At 41.4% G+C, this 14,173-nt stretch overlaps 1 protein-coding gene across 19 annotated transcripts in view; it reads left to right on the top strand.

Annotated features, from left to right (window-relative positions):
- The window catches only part of FNBP1 (formin binding protein 1), a 92,765-nt gene that overhangs the window by 35,528 nt on the left and 43,064 nt on the right, over positions 1–14,173 (top strand). For all 19 annotated transcript variants that reach the window (XM_058038420.1, XM_058038435.1, XM_058038434.1 and 16 more), the window contains exons 4-6: positions 842–989; positions 13,080–13,142; positions 13,956–14,060. In XM_058038420.1, coding sequence (XP_057894403.1) covers positions 842–989; positions 13,080–13,142; positions 13,956–14,060 — 316 coding nt within the window. The remainder of the gene's footprint in view (positions 1–841; positions 990–13,079; positions 13,143–13,955; positions 14,061–14,173) is intronic.

Here is a 14,173-nt window from a genome sequence, read left to right as displayed (position 1 = left end):
ATTTCCTCTAAATATCTCCATCTTTGCTTTGATTTTTCACCTTTAGGTGATGATACCAGCACAGGCCACTACTATTTTAGAATTAGAATAAAAAATAACAACAACAATAGTTTTTCTAGTATGTAGTAGTGTCTTGCTGCTGGCTTCCAGCTGACCAGCACAGCCAGCTGGGGTATTTAAATGAAGCTCTGTTGGCACTGGGTTGAATATACCAGTGACATAATCTGCTGCTTCAAAATTTGTGTGCACAGATGTTTCTTCCTTTCAATAATACATGGAATGCTGTATGGGAGATTATTTGATATGAAAAAATAAACCTTGTGATGGAAGGTACTAAAAAATATGGGTTGACAATGAACAGCTGGTTAGTAAACGCTATTTATTTGAAAACTTTATAAACTATAGCTGATTTAAATCAAATTTACACTATGAAAAACTTTCTTTTCTAGGCTATGCTGGCCAAAATTTTGCTTGCTTAGACAGGATTTTTCCAGGTAGGATATACTGATGACTCTGTGCACTGAACTGTAGGAATTGAGACAGTACAACTAGAAATGTTTGGTGAGTAGAGATTAGAAAACTGAAGCCCCAGAGCTGTGCTGATAAAGAACCTGGCACTCTAAAGTGGTGATATTTTAAGAGCCAGTGTCAAACTGTCTAAATTGAGATAGACTTATCAGAGAACTGTCAGTGTGTGGGACAGGCTTCCTTTGGAGCAATTGCTTCAGTGAATCTGTGCTAATTCACTGCAATGCTAAGTGCTTAAGGAGGATCCCAGCTCCCTTTGCAGTGTGTCTGTCAGAAAATAAAGAGCCTAAAAATGCATTTCTGTCCTTTGCAGGTACACATCAACTAGAGCCTTCCTAGCCACTTTAAATGAGATGAATGACTATGCTGGGCAGCATGAGGTGATCTCAGAGAACATGACCTCTCTGATCACTGCCGAGTTAACGCGCTACGTGCAGGAGCTGAAACAGGAGAGGAAATCGGTAACCCATCCTTCTTTATTTATTATTCACTAGGAGTTGCTATTTAAGACAGCTAATTAGTGGTAGTGGAGCTCAATGTTAAGTGAGATTTATTTGCAGTTAATAAACATGAGCTGTGCTAATGAACCAAGCATTAAAGAATTGGGTTATGTGCCCTGGCCAAGTCGCTGAACCGTTTGAATCAAATGTTATAAAATCAGACAGGAATGCCTGCAGGAGAATCCCTCCTAAATAAGGTCAGAGACCCATCTGTGCTTAAGGCTCTGCTAGCCAAAAGCTTGCTTGGGGCAGAGTCCAGCAGCACTGTGTAAAGCCTGAAATAAACAGAGGAACTGCAGTGCTGAGGCTGATTGAGAGAATTATCTGGATTTTGATTCACATTTTTTGTGCTTCTCAGCCAGATCTGGCGAAGGAGACTCTTTAAAAAATATTTTAATATTAAATAGGGGGTTTGTCTTGTTTGGTGAAGATAAGGAATGTGGTTTTCAACCTGTTGTCCTTCAAGACTGGTAGAATTAATAGATTTATGTTAGTGCTCTATTGCAGCTGGTACTTTAGGGACCTGTGTGCCTGCTGCAGTGAATGTTCAAAGCTGATTAATTTGCACATCACCAGCTCTGTAAAATGGAGAGTTGAGATGTGATTTCCTTCCTTGCTTTGAATCCTTTTATGTCCTGGATGTGTGAGCATAGAAGAAGGATTCTAAGCACTACAAATACTCACAGAACAGGTATAAAATGACTAAGCAAAGTGCAAAGGGAGCATCAGAGCATTATATTTCATTTCCAAGCTGTTGGTCTATTTTAGAAAGTGCAAAAATACTCCTGCAGAACTTATGCATTTATAAATAGTCCCACTAAACACTAAGCATGTGTTGAGGTGCTGTGTGGGAGCAGAGCCCTGGAAATCACCACCTTTTTCTAAGTATAGCATTAGAATGATAATTCTGTCAGCAGAGGAAAAGAATATATAGACATAGCTTTAATCTGCAGAATGGTGTGTAATCTTCAGCATGGAAGGATGTTTTACATATAACTGTGATGGGAATGTTTTCTCAGCCCCTCTGTGACCTTATATCCAGCATGGATCTGTGCAAAAGGAGGAAAAAAGGGGAAAAAAGCAGCATTCTAGTGTGGCATTTTTCTGTCAGCTCTTGTTTTTTGCATGGGTATATAAGTTGATTGGAATATCTAGATGTTCTAAGTACTATGGAAGTGGGCTTGCAATATTTCTTGTAAAGAATTTGAGCAGTAACTATTGGCTTTTTGTTTTGTTTGTAAACTTTTCTAGTAATTATGGTTCATATAAGTAAGGGGTGAATGACAGGAAAATTAGTGTAATATTGGCCTAGTGATAAGAACAGGGAAACAGCAAAAAGCAAGTGAGTGTATTTACCTGCTGTTGCTGATAATTACTGGCCTTTAACAGAAAACAGTTGTCAGTCAGAGTTGTTTTGTTCTTGCAACATAAATCAAGCTTATAGGAATTAGGAATCCTTGTCTGGTTCCTGTAGATTTCTCATTCAGGAGAAAACTGTGTTGAAAAGGAAACTGTTCCCACCCTCAGGCATTTTTCATGCACAGCCTCTCACTTCATCCTGTAACAGCATTGATCCTGCTGAGATCTGCAGGAGGGGAGGGTGGATGTTGTGTAAATATTACAGAGAACTGCAGCTTAGGCAAAACCTTTTATGATATCAATTAATGAATGACTTGGTATTTCCAGAAATTTTGTTGGCAGGGTTCTCGTGCTCACAGTTTGTTCTGCCATCAGCTGCTGTGCTCCAGGTCCAAAGAATCATTTGGATGAGCCACTCCTGGGGCTGGGTCCATGTGTAGGAGTTGGGAGACCCACATTCTTCTCCACTGAGTCTTGAATGAAGTCATTCAGGTGTCCAAATACCTGTAAAATGGTAAAATTTCCAGTGATTTCAGCATGGCTGTGGTAGATAAGCACCTTTACTCTTTTGGTCTTACTTTTCTACTTGGAAGATGGAAATTATACACAGAGGTGTCGTAACTAAATGTGTGAAAGATGAGCAGAAAGGGGTCAGGCAATAGGAATGGGTTTGAAGGGACCTGAGAGCTCATCCCATTCTCCCCTGCCATGGGCAGGGATAACTGGTCCAGCCTGCACCAAGCCCTGACCTTGAACACTTGTAGGGGTGGGGCAGCCCCAGCTTCTCTGGGGCCTCAGCACCCTCACAGGGCAGAATTTTTTCAAATATCTCTAAATACAGCTTCTGTTTCTAAAGGAAAACCCTTTGATGCCCAGGAGTGTTTGCTGGAGCTGTGAGCAGTGAGTGTGGCTGATGATCTTTGAACACATGGGGGCTGGTGCCTGCCTGCTCTGCTCTGCTTTCATGCTCATTTAGCTCTATTGATTCCAGTGGAATTACACCAGCAGATGATTGGGGTCACACAGTAATAAATAATTTCTTGGGTTTTCCTTGGCATGGAAGTGGTGCAGAACTGATACTGTGTCATGCCTTACATGGGTTTTATGCTGGGTAAAATTCATCTGGCATGCAAATTGTACATGTGTTGGGTTTGTTTGGCTCTCTGAAAGGTGTGCTTGATGGCTGCCTATGTAATGTTTTTTCTATAAAAGATGGTTGCTAGTGGTGAAAATAAGGAAAGAAGCAACTAATCAAAACCAGGCAGGACAATTGTGCAGGTTGGACAGGTGTGATGATGTGCAAGGTGAGTGCTTTGGTGCTGTTGTTCAAAAGAGAGATACCTCCTTCTTCCTGTGATCTGATTTAGAACTTGGGAGAGTTCTGGGTTACCTTTACACTTTTTCAGATCCTGTGCTTTGTTGCATGATGGCTTTTGAACTTTAGAAAGTGTTTACAAAAATCAGGCCAAGACTCCTTGTGTGAAACAAATATCTTTTGGAGTAAAGGTGAATCAATGACTTTATCATTTTACACTTTATCATTTTACACATTCCTCTTCCATAAGATTGCTCTCAGTGCTGCCACTGTACCAAATGAGTTGTTTTGCCCTCACAGTCACTAAGTCAGGTACACACCCTGCCTGCTTTTCACACAGTGAGAAGGAGAACTCCTTGTGTTGTTTCAGTTCTTCCCAGCTACCCAGTGAAGTGAAACTCTTTATAGTGCAGTTCCTCACTTGAACTTCTTCTTGTACTCTCTTGATCTTACTGTGTCCATGCTCTCTCAGGAGACCTTCTCTTCCTCAGAGTCCTTGTTAGCTGGTTACAAGCTCAAATTTCAGTTCTGTGTTGTGTGAAGGGCATGTCCCATCCATAGTCCCCTTGAGGCTGTTGAGGTTAGATGCCTGTGACTGAATTGCTGTTGGAAGATGTCATCAAGTCACACAAATGAGGTGGGAATCACCTCTTGAGTATTTCAGGGAAAGAACTTGCTTCTGCAGTCATGCTTCATGTCACCCCAATGCCACCAAGGCCTGACTTTGGGGTGGCTCTCAAAGGTGTCAAGTTTGACCTCGATCATCTCGAAGGTCTCATCCAACCTTGTGATTCTGTGACCTGCAGTATTACAAAATTGGCTCTTAATCTTGTCCATCTTTGGCAAAAGAGAAGGTGGTGATCCTGTCATGTCAAGATGAGTGTTTGGACTTTACTTCACAAGCACTGACATGTAATACACTTCTAGGTTGGAAATGTACTGAGCCAACCATTGAGAATTTCTGTTTGTTGGCTTATTTTTTCCCCTTAACACTTCACAGGACATAGTTGATTTATACATCCAACTATGGCTGAGGAATCCATCCAATTCTGTAATCTGGATAGAAATTCAAGAATTATTTCCTGAGCCCATTCTGATTTAGATCTCTGGTCACAAACTAGGTCTGACTCTCAGCCTCCTCTGGCAGCAGCTGCTCTGTGTAGCCACTGCTCATGGCAGCTTTGCTAAAAATGTATTTGGGAGTCATGAACCATCTCTCTGATTACTGCTGCTGCTCTCACCTCTGCCTCCACCTCCCCCTGGGGCTGCTCTGGCTCCATACAATCAAGCATGAAAGTCAGGTAGAAGCCAAGGGCTTTGCTGCAGTCTGAACTGGTGCAGCACTGGGATTCTGTGGTTGGGAGAGAATTTACCTGATGTCAATACATTCCATTTTGTGTGGGGATAGAAGGGGAACAGGGAATGAATGAATCCTTATGGGTACCATGGGGGCAAAACAGGTCTGGTTCTTTCTGGTGGACCCTCCTTGTGTGCATTCATCCAGGGGGTGCCTCTCAGAGGGCTTTCTGTTTCTTGTAGGTTCTCAGGTGTTGATGAAAAGTAAATAATTGGAGGAATTCTGTCACGTTCACTCATTCTGAATAGTGCCCTGTTCTGCAAAGAGTCCTGTGGTTTTTCCAGAGGATTTCTCCAGCGTGGAGCAGGCATGAGGCAGGGTGGCAGCACACAGCCCTGTCAGGGGCACAATGGATTTTCCCATGTTGCATTTGGGATGTGCCTCAAGCTCTGTGTGTGTTTGGAGCACAGCTGTGCTTTGTGCTGCAGGGGCACAGAGAGACTTTGCTGCCTTCCAGAAGTCACAAACCAACGGCCAAGTGAGGGGTGGGGAAAGGAAAAGAGTGACAGTGAAAGGAAGTGATTTGCCAAACTTCAGATTGATGCAATTCAAACCAAGCTTTCCCCAACTCTTGTCTTGCAACCAACTCACTTCCAGCTCATTGCCCTGTGGATGAAGGTCTTAATTTTAATCTAAAGGTATTTATGGGAATTTGCTGTGCTTGATAAATACACTGCACAACAGTCCTGCTCTAAATATTCATCCTCTTTCTTGTGAGGTATTTCTGCTGTATTTGGTTAAGTTAAATTGTACCAGTGCAGTGTTACATGGTAATTATTAAAGAGAAAATTAAGAATGCAGAAATATATTTAGGAAAGATCACAACAATTTCTGTGTTCTGATGGACTGTTTGTTGGTTTTCACCAAATTATGGATAGTAAATACAATGAAGCTGCGTTGGCTATTGCTGTGTTGTCATGGAATGGTGCTGTGAAGGGGAAAAGCAAGTGCTTATTATGGAAATTTAAATAGCATTTTTGTGTGGGAAACTAATACCAATATCCCATCCAACTGAAAGGTATAACGTGACCTTTGGATTTAGCAGGATTCAAAGTTGAGACCACTGAACTTCATATGCTGCTCTTCCCAGTTTTGAATGGGTACACTGAACTATGAAATGATAGCCCAAATAAATAAATTGGCTTCTGTTTACCACATGAAAGAATCAGATTGGGAAAACAAAATCTGTTTACTAACAAATGTAGTTCCATTTTCTGTGAATTGGCCTGAATACTGCTCTGCACAGCAAGAGCCTTTAGAGGGACAAGATGAGAGATGCCTCCTATGAGCAGTAACATTTCCTGCTCAGTGCATGACTGAGAGATGCCTGAGGCTGAGGGGGTTGAGCATTGGCCATGGATGCATTTTTCCCTTTGTGTTCTGCCTGTACAGCCACGGAGATTGGCCTGAAAAGAAAGAGCAACAATAAAGCCAGATGAGTAGTGCATATGTTAATTGTGGAGAGTGGGGTTCATCCAAGCCTGTGGTACATGTGGGCATGTTCAGCTGGCATTTTTGCTGACATTTAATATTTTATATTTCTGATGCAGGTCTTGGTACTTCGGTGTAGTTGAATGTGTGCATGAAGGGTCTATGAAAACAGCTAAAAGTATTTCCTTGCATATTGAGGCATTAGCTTGTACATCTTCTAGTTTTTGTTGACAGGAATGTCACAGACCATTTGAAATGACACCTTTTAACTGTGGATCAGTGGAAGGAGAGCTTGGTGACAATGCTGAGAATGAGAAAAGATGGAAGCAAGAGCAGCCTGTTCCTCTAATTTCATTGAAGGATATGAAAGCACAAACAACTTTTCACACCATAGTTTTAGCAGTAGTGATGAATCTCCATTTGAAAAGCCCTAGGTTTGCTTTTGAGGAGCACTTGGGCTCTGGTGAGCTTTTAAGGACAAGATTAGTCCCTAGGGCTGGGTTGGAGGAGGGTACATGATCTCCAAACAGCCTGTGCTCACTGGTTCCAGGGCCTGCTGGCCTTGCTGCCCTGAGGGCAGATGGTTGAGCAGGAGCTGGCCAGAGCAGCAGAGATCCTGAGGATCCTTATCTCTGCTGCCATGGAGCTGCACTGGGAGCTGCAAGACTCTCTCTGTGCCTGAGAAGAAGTTCTGAGCTACAATTCCCAATGTAAGGACTTTATCTGTCACATGTAGTATGAAAATGACAAGTTACCATAAATATTACTGCCACAGTGTCTCTTAGGTTTGTGCCAATCACCAGAGAGTCACAGAATGGTTTGGTTTGGAAGGAACCTTAAAGATTATTTTATTCCAACTGCCTGCCCAGGGCAGGGACACCTTCCACTGGTCCAGGTTGCTCCAAACCCCATCCATAATTCAGTTGTTACAGCTCAGTGACAACAGGGGCAGCTACTTCAGGTTGTCAGGTGCAGCTGATCTGGAATTTGAAGCTTTGCTCCATAGTGCTTGTTAAATGGAATTTCTTTGGAATACAGCACTCCAGGAGCAGATACTTGCATCAAATTAAGTACAGATATTTCTATAACTTGTCCCAGACTCAACCAAGTTGATAAATACATGTTAAAAATAATGTCCCTGTGGATATTGCAAAGGAGAACAGTGTTATGCCCCAATATTAAGTAGCTGATAAATGTGTTAAAATGGTCATGAATTTCATGTCAACATTCACAGAACTGTCTTATGCTCCTCTTTCTACAACTGAGAGAGATAAGACCTCAAGAACATATTGCTATTTTTGGAAACAAAGATTTCTTTGGAGGAGACTGTTTCCTGTCTTTGCAGCCAGAAAAAGAAAAACATTTGACAAGGATTTTTGCAAATATTGCTGAAAAAATTGAGGAAAAAATAGTGTTGTCTTATTTCCGTCTCTGGTGTGCTTTAATCACCAGCCATTATTTTAGAAATCACTTGTAACAAAAATGGAGATAAGAGTTTGAATTGGAGGATGGAGTACTGTATTTTTATTTATTATCAGTGTGAGCTGGGAGTACTTGTTACAGAAGCCAAAGGTAACTATTTTGTCAGTCTGTTTTATTATCTCACATGTACATAGAAGAGAATAAAGCACCCTTGCCTTAGATATATTTTTAGACAATTCTTGAAAAGGATGCTGTCAAATGAACCATATGCTATGCATATAAATTAAGACTGTTTTTATGATTATTTCTAATACAAACATCCTATAGATGTACAACTCTTTAGTTTAATCATATAATCAACTCCTGTTTGTTTAAGAAAAACAAGGCTGTGTTATTACAGCCTTTTGTAAAAGGTTTCACAGGATCAGTTTAGACAGAGCCTAAGCAGCCCTGTTGTCATGCTGGGAATTTACATGTTTCAGGCAATTACTTAATTTAAAATTGCCCAGGAACTCCTCAGCAAAAGCACTGGAATGTGTTGTCCTTCATTAGATGCTTTTAGCAACATCTTTTCTCCTGCTTCTCTCAAAAGGTCAGGGGGAAAAAAAAAAGATAAGATGCATCTTCTAACAAGCTGTTGTTGTCTGCTGGGTGAGCTCTGGGGCTGTGTAAACCCTCGTGCATACCAAGGAAGTTTTGCAAAAATATCCTGCTGCTCCTAATTGTGGCAGTGCTGGCAGGAACAGGCTCTGCATTGTGGGACCCTCGCTCGCTGCTCCCGGCGTTTTGATCAACACGGGTGAAATCTGAGCCCAACAAAAGTCAATGAGAGGTTTGTCTTTGATTGCACAGCAGCCAGGGTTGCTCCCCAGCTGTTCCAGACACAGGCAGCATCCTAATGAGGAGAGCACACCGATCCCTGTGGCTGCATTTGCAAAGGGAAAAGCTCTTTCCTCGAGCTGTGAGCTTTTTGAATATAACAAAAGCTTTTAAAAAGTTGAGTTAATCCACAGTCCTCACATGAGCGAGTTAATACTCTGGCAAAAGTATCTCAAGTCTTAACAACTGAATTTTAGAATTCCAGGAAGAATTTCTTAATGGAAAGGGTTTGATTGGGCTGTCCGGGGAGGTGGTGGAGTCACCATCCTTGGAAATGTTCAAGGAAATTCTGCATTTGGACTTGGGTGTCGTTAAAATTATGATGGTTGATCATGACTTGAGCTCAAACTTTGAGATCTTTTCCAAAAGCTGATGATGATTGGTCATGAGTTGAAGTCAAACTTGGAGATCTTTTTCGAACTCATCTCTGAACTCTCCTGAGATCACCTAAAACCTTCATGGTTGTATTAATCTTGTGAGCTGGAATGGATGGAGTTCTCCAGTGAAAACGTGGCCATTGTGGATTGTTCAGGGCACAATGGGCTTTAACACAGGGAAAAAGGACAGTTGTGGTCATGGAGGATTGAGTTTGGGTATTGCTGCTGTGCTTTAAGCCATTTAGTTGGTTTAATAGTTCAATAAAATATTGCTCAGGGAAATCTTAAAGTTGACACAGTGTTTGCCAGCCAAAGACTGCAAAATACAGACTTCAAAATGATTTAGGGGGTTGACTTAATGAACACTAATAACCCCAAACTTTTCACTTTACTGTGTTTCTAATGTGTTTTTAGAATTCTGTGGATATGGGTAAAAAGTCTGGAGTAAATCATGGCATGTGAGCCACCAACACTGCTGCTAATGTCTCACTGACACACTTGAGGTGTGATTTATTAATTATCTCACTCATATTCTGATTTTTTTTTTTTAACAGCCTGATTGGGGCCATTAATTTGGACATCCAGTTTGGGAGGGGAAAAAAGAAATACTGTATCAATTACTCCAAATTTCTCATTCTGTGCTGCTGAAATGCCTGTGAGTGGTAGTTTGCCACAGGATTTTCTAAATAGTTTTTCATGTTTCCATTTGCTAAATTTTAGGTGTAGAAGAACCAATTATTTAATTTGTTCAAAGAAATTTATTTAAATTAGAACTTGTACTTGAAACCTTATCAAGGAACAGTTGAGCTTGGAGTTATTTTTGCTGGGGTTTTGGAGGGGAGGAGGTGAAGGTAGAGGACATTTGCTGTTTAAGAGGATTGTAAAGGAAATGAGTTTGCAGAAGTTGAAGATAGTGCATGGTTTGAGGAAACTGGAGGCTTCCTGTATGACTTTAGGCAGATCACTTGACCGTGGTGCCTTGACTTTTCTAACCCATAAAATTGGGCCAGTGAAGAAATATAGATAGTTGGAAGGTCCCACTTAGGTGCTGTATTTAAAAATGAATTTTTGGAAGGCAGGAATTACCATTGGAAGGCAAAGATTTGCAAAACCAGAAGTGCCTTAGCTCACAACAAGGGACAGCACAGCAAGAATTAGGGGTTATATAAGTATATTTAGAAATTGGTTGAACTAAAAAAAAGCAGTATTTCCTGAACTCTTCAAGATGTAATGCACCTGTATTTATCACCATTTAATATTTCACTATTTAATCACCTTCAACAATGCTCATTTTACATTTCAGCATTCCGATTGTGCAGAAGAGTTTTTATAAAAAAAATAAAAACAAAGTATAAAAATGCAGCAAAATCTGAACTGGATGCAGTCTCACTGCTTCTTGCATGTACACAAAAGAAGCTTGTGCAGCTTATTTTACAGAGATGACAAATTTGGAAGTAACAGGGATGGCTTGTTAAAATGACATTATTCAACTACAATGGTTTAAAAATACACATCCTGTTATCTGATGGGCTTTTGTTTCCAAGTTCATCCTTCAGCTCCTCTCTGCAATTGTTTCCTGCTAAACAAACCTGGCATGTTGTTTTCCTGAGGTTTATGGGTCATTGACAGTATTGGGTTTCACACAGTCCAGCTGCTCCCAAATCAGGTCCATCCTATCCCAGCAAAGTGGGGAGCACAGAAATGGGGGCTGGTGGAAGCAAGGAAGGCAACATGAATCCATCAGAGTCATTTTATTCCCAGCTTCACTGTTAAGGCTTCCATGAATTTCATGCTCATTAGCAAAACGCTGAAAAATGTAGTGATAAATTACAGTTGTTCCTTGGGACTGTTTTTGTTGCTCCTTGGGACTGTTTTCCTAAACTCTGATGACAAAAGGCTGAAACGAGGAGCCCCTGGCAGGGAAGAGGCAGCATCTGTCACACACGGAGTTGAAAGGACTTGGGGATCTACAAAGGGAACTGAAATCAGCTTGGAGCCTTTCCCTGCCACCCAGCAGTCCCACAGTGATGTCAGGGGTTTTTTAATGTCACAGTGTGGTGAGGCAGTGTTTGGAGAAGGTCTCTGCTGTCCCAGCAGTGCCAGACTGTCACTGCTCCCCTTCCATGGCCCAGTGGCCACACGTGCTCCCTGCTCAGAGGGCAGGAGCAGAGCCAGAGCTGAGCATGGCATGGGCAGGGATGAAAAACATTTCTGCCACTGGGCCTCTCTTGTCTGCTTTAAGAATTTTCCTGTGGAGATAAGCACCATGCAGACACATCCAGCTGTAGAATGTCCCTGTGCTCAGTTCCAGGTGAGCATCCCTCCTCAGCACACAGTGTTTGGGACTACCAGGGCAGCCCTGGTGCTGTTCTGTTCTTGCAGACATCTTGAACATTACTGTGATTTTTAAAGCTAAATGAGCCTATTTGACATGGCATGGTAAAGAATTGCAGTTTTGGGGCTTTTTGCTGTCATGTCTGATGGAGGCAGAATGGCAGCTCTGAAATGTCCCTCATTCCCCTAACACAGGAAAATACCAATTGTGGTAGTGGAAGATGCAGGAGACCAAGGAGCTGCCAATTGTAAAGTGCTTGCAGGCAGATTTTTCTAACTGTGGCATTTTGTAGCAGGTTAATGATCTGGAGTGTGAGCTTTTTTTAACCCAACAAACCATAGGTATCACATTCCTTAAGATTTATGTAAAATCTGATTGCACTTGGGCGTGGGAGCACATAAATTCTAGTGGCATTATCTGACCTTTATTTTTCAAGTTTACTTTGTGACACCATTCCTGTATTTGACTAAAACTAATTACCAGTAAATAATACAAAAGAAAGGCCTCTCTCTTCCTGTTTCACTTTGCTTCATTATTTATTTTCCAGGGTGGTGTATGGAGGGGAATAACCTGTTGTAGCAGTCAGCTGGGTCTGCATTCACATTCCTGCCCAGAGCTGGGTCACTCATTTATAGAATGATCTGGAATGAATTGCTTATCTTGAGGGAAAGCCAGGCATATATATGGAGGAACAGCTTGCCCAGAAAAGCTGTGGCTGCCCCATCCCTGGCAGTGCCCAAGGCCAGGTTGGACAGGGCTTGGAGCAGCCTGGGACAGTGCAAGGTGTCCCTGCCATGGCAGGGGGTTGGAACAAAGTGTTCTTTGAGGTCCCTCCCCACCCAAACCATTTTGTGATTCTGCAGAGGGATAAACTAATACAGATTAGATTCTTTGATAAAGAACATTGTGTAAAGAACTGTTACTTAAACCAACTGCAATTTAGATCCACAAAGCACATCAGGAGAGGAGTTCCTTGTTCAGCTGACATCTCCATTTAAAACTTGAGTTACACCTCACTCTGAGCACACACTCACTCCCAGTGTGTGGGAGAGGAGGGATTCTGGAGGGACCAAAAACCTCTTGAGAGGCAGGAGCAGCTGGCTCTGACACACAGCTAGTAACTAGGAAGAAGAGAGGTTTTTTTGTTGAGTCTGAATGAAAATCAGGACAAACATCAGTTGTTAGAATGTGCCAATCAAGTGCATCTTGGTAAATTCATGTAGAGAGAAATTTTAATTTAGAGCCAGTGTTCAGTCTGTCACCAAAGAAATACTCATCAGATAAAAGTGCTTCAGATCCCATGATATGGGAAACCAATAATTATGAGATACAGTGAACAATACAAGGTAGAATTGCTAAAGGGATTAATTAGCTTTAGTCGAACTAACCACTATAATTGATGCAAATATCCATCTGCAGCCTGCTGAGACATTAGATAGTCATCACACACCTGCTCAATTCACCAGCCTTGCAGAACACAGCTGTCAGAATGATTTCTGGTTGGGCTTTTTCTTGAGCATACTTGACTGTTTGTTCTTTTGTTGTTCAAAATGTTTTCTTTTCTTTTTCTAAACAGCACTTCCATGATGGCAGAAAGGCACAACAACACATTGAAACTTGCTGGAAACAACTTGAAGCAGTAAGTGGCAAATTCCTCAGATGTGACATTCAAGTAATTTATATATTGTTTTCAAAGAGATGGTTCCAAATGTTTTATTTGGAAAACAAAAGGTATATGGGTAAAAGTTGTAGAAATGGGATTTTTAAAACTCTGCTGCCTTAAATACACTCACAGTCCTCAAAAAATCTGTTTTAACAGAACATTTGGCTTCTGTGGGCTCTTTGTCTACCACGAGCAGCATTTCATTTGATATGACTTGAAAAGTGTGCTAAGCATTGCTGAAACTGCAGAGTCCCCAAGGGTCCTGCTCAGATATTCCACTGCCAGTTGAACAGCTTCATAATGTGTGAATAAATTGAACAGGAGCATCTCTTGGGTCAGGTGCTGCTTCCCAAAAGTAAATATACATTGGAATTGTCATTCATGTGACGAATGAAAAGTGAGGCTGAAGTTCAGGAGAGGATAGAAAAGGGGTTATTAATAACCAAAAATCCTAGTGGCAAATTTGTAAATCTTAGTTACTCCCCATGCATTTACAAAAATGAAAGGGTTAAGTGTTGGAAGAGAGTTATTCCATTTACTAGAGTGGAAGTGATGCTAAAAAGGAAAAATACTGAAATATGAACAGCCTGGATAATGGAACCAAAAATGTGCCTCTGGTAACTCCCTTTTGTGAAGTTCATAAATATGGAAATGTATTCCAGTGTAAACAAGAGAGCCCTAAAATCCTGCAATTGCTACAACAGATTGTTTTAGTGGCAGGCATGAATTTCAGGCAGATTTTGGGATCTTTTTCTTCCCATAATGAAGGTTTCTGGTTTTTCTTGTCAGAGTAAAAGGAGATTTGAACGTGACTGCAAAGAAGCTGACCGAGCACAGCAGTATTTTGAGAAAATGGATGCTGACATCAATGTGACAAAAGCAGATGTTGAAAAGGTGAGCTGGAGGGTGGAGTCTGTTTGTAAACATGGATGTGATAGGTTTATTGCCTCAATCCTCCTGCTAGGATAAACCCTGTGAGGCTTAATGTCTTACTTGAGTCCGTCTGC

This window comes from Melospiza georgiana, chromosome 20 (assembly GCF_028018845.1).
Source record: "Melospiza georgiana isolate bMelGeo1 chromosome 20, bMelGeo1.pri, whole genome shotgun sequence".
Lineage (NCBI taxonomy): Eukaryota > Metazoa > Chordata > Aves > Passeriformes > Passerellidae > Melospiza > Melospiza georgiana.
This window is presented reverse-complemented; position numbering and strand designations above follow the sequence as displayed.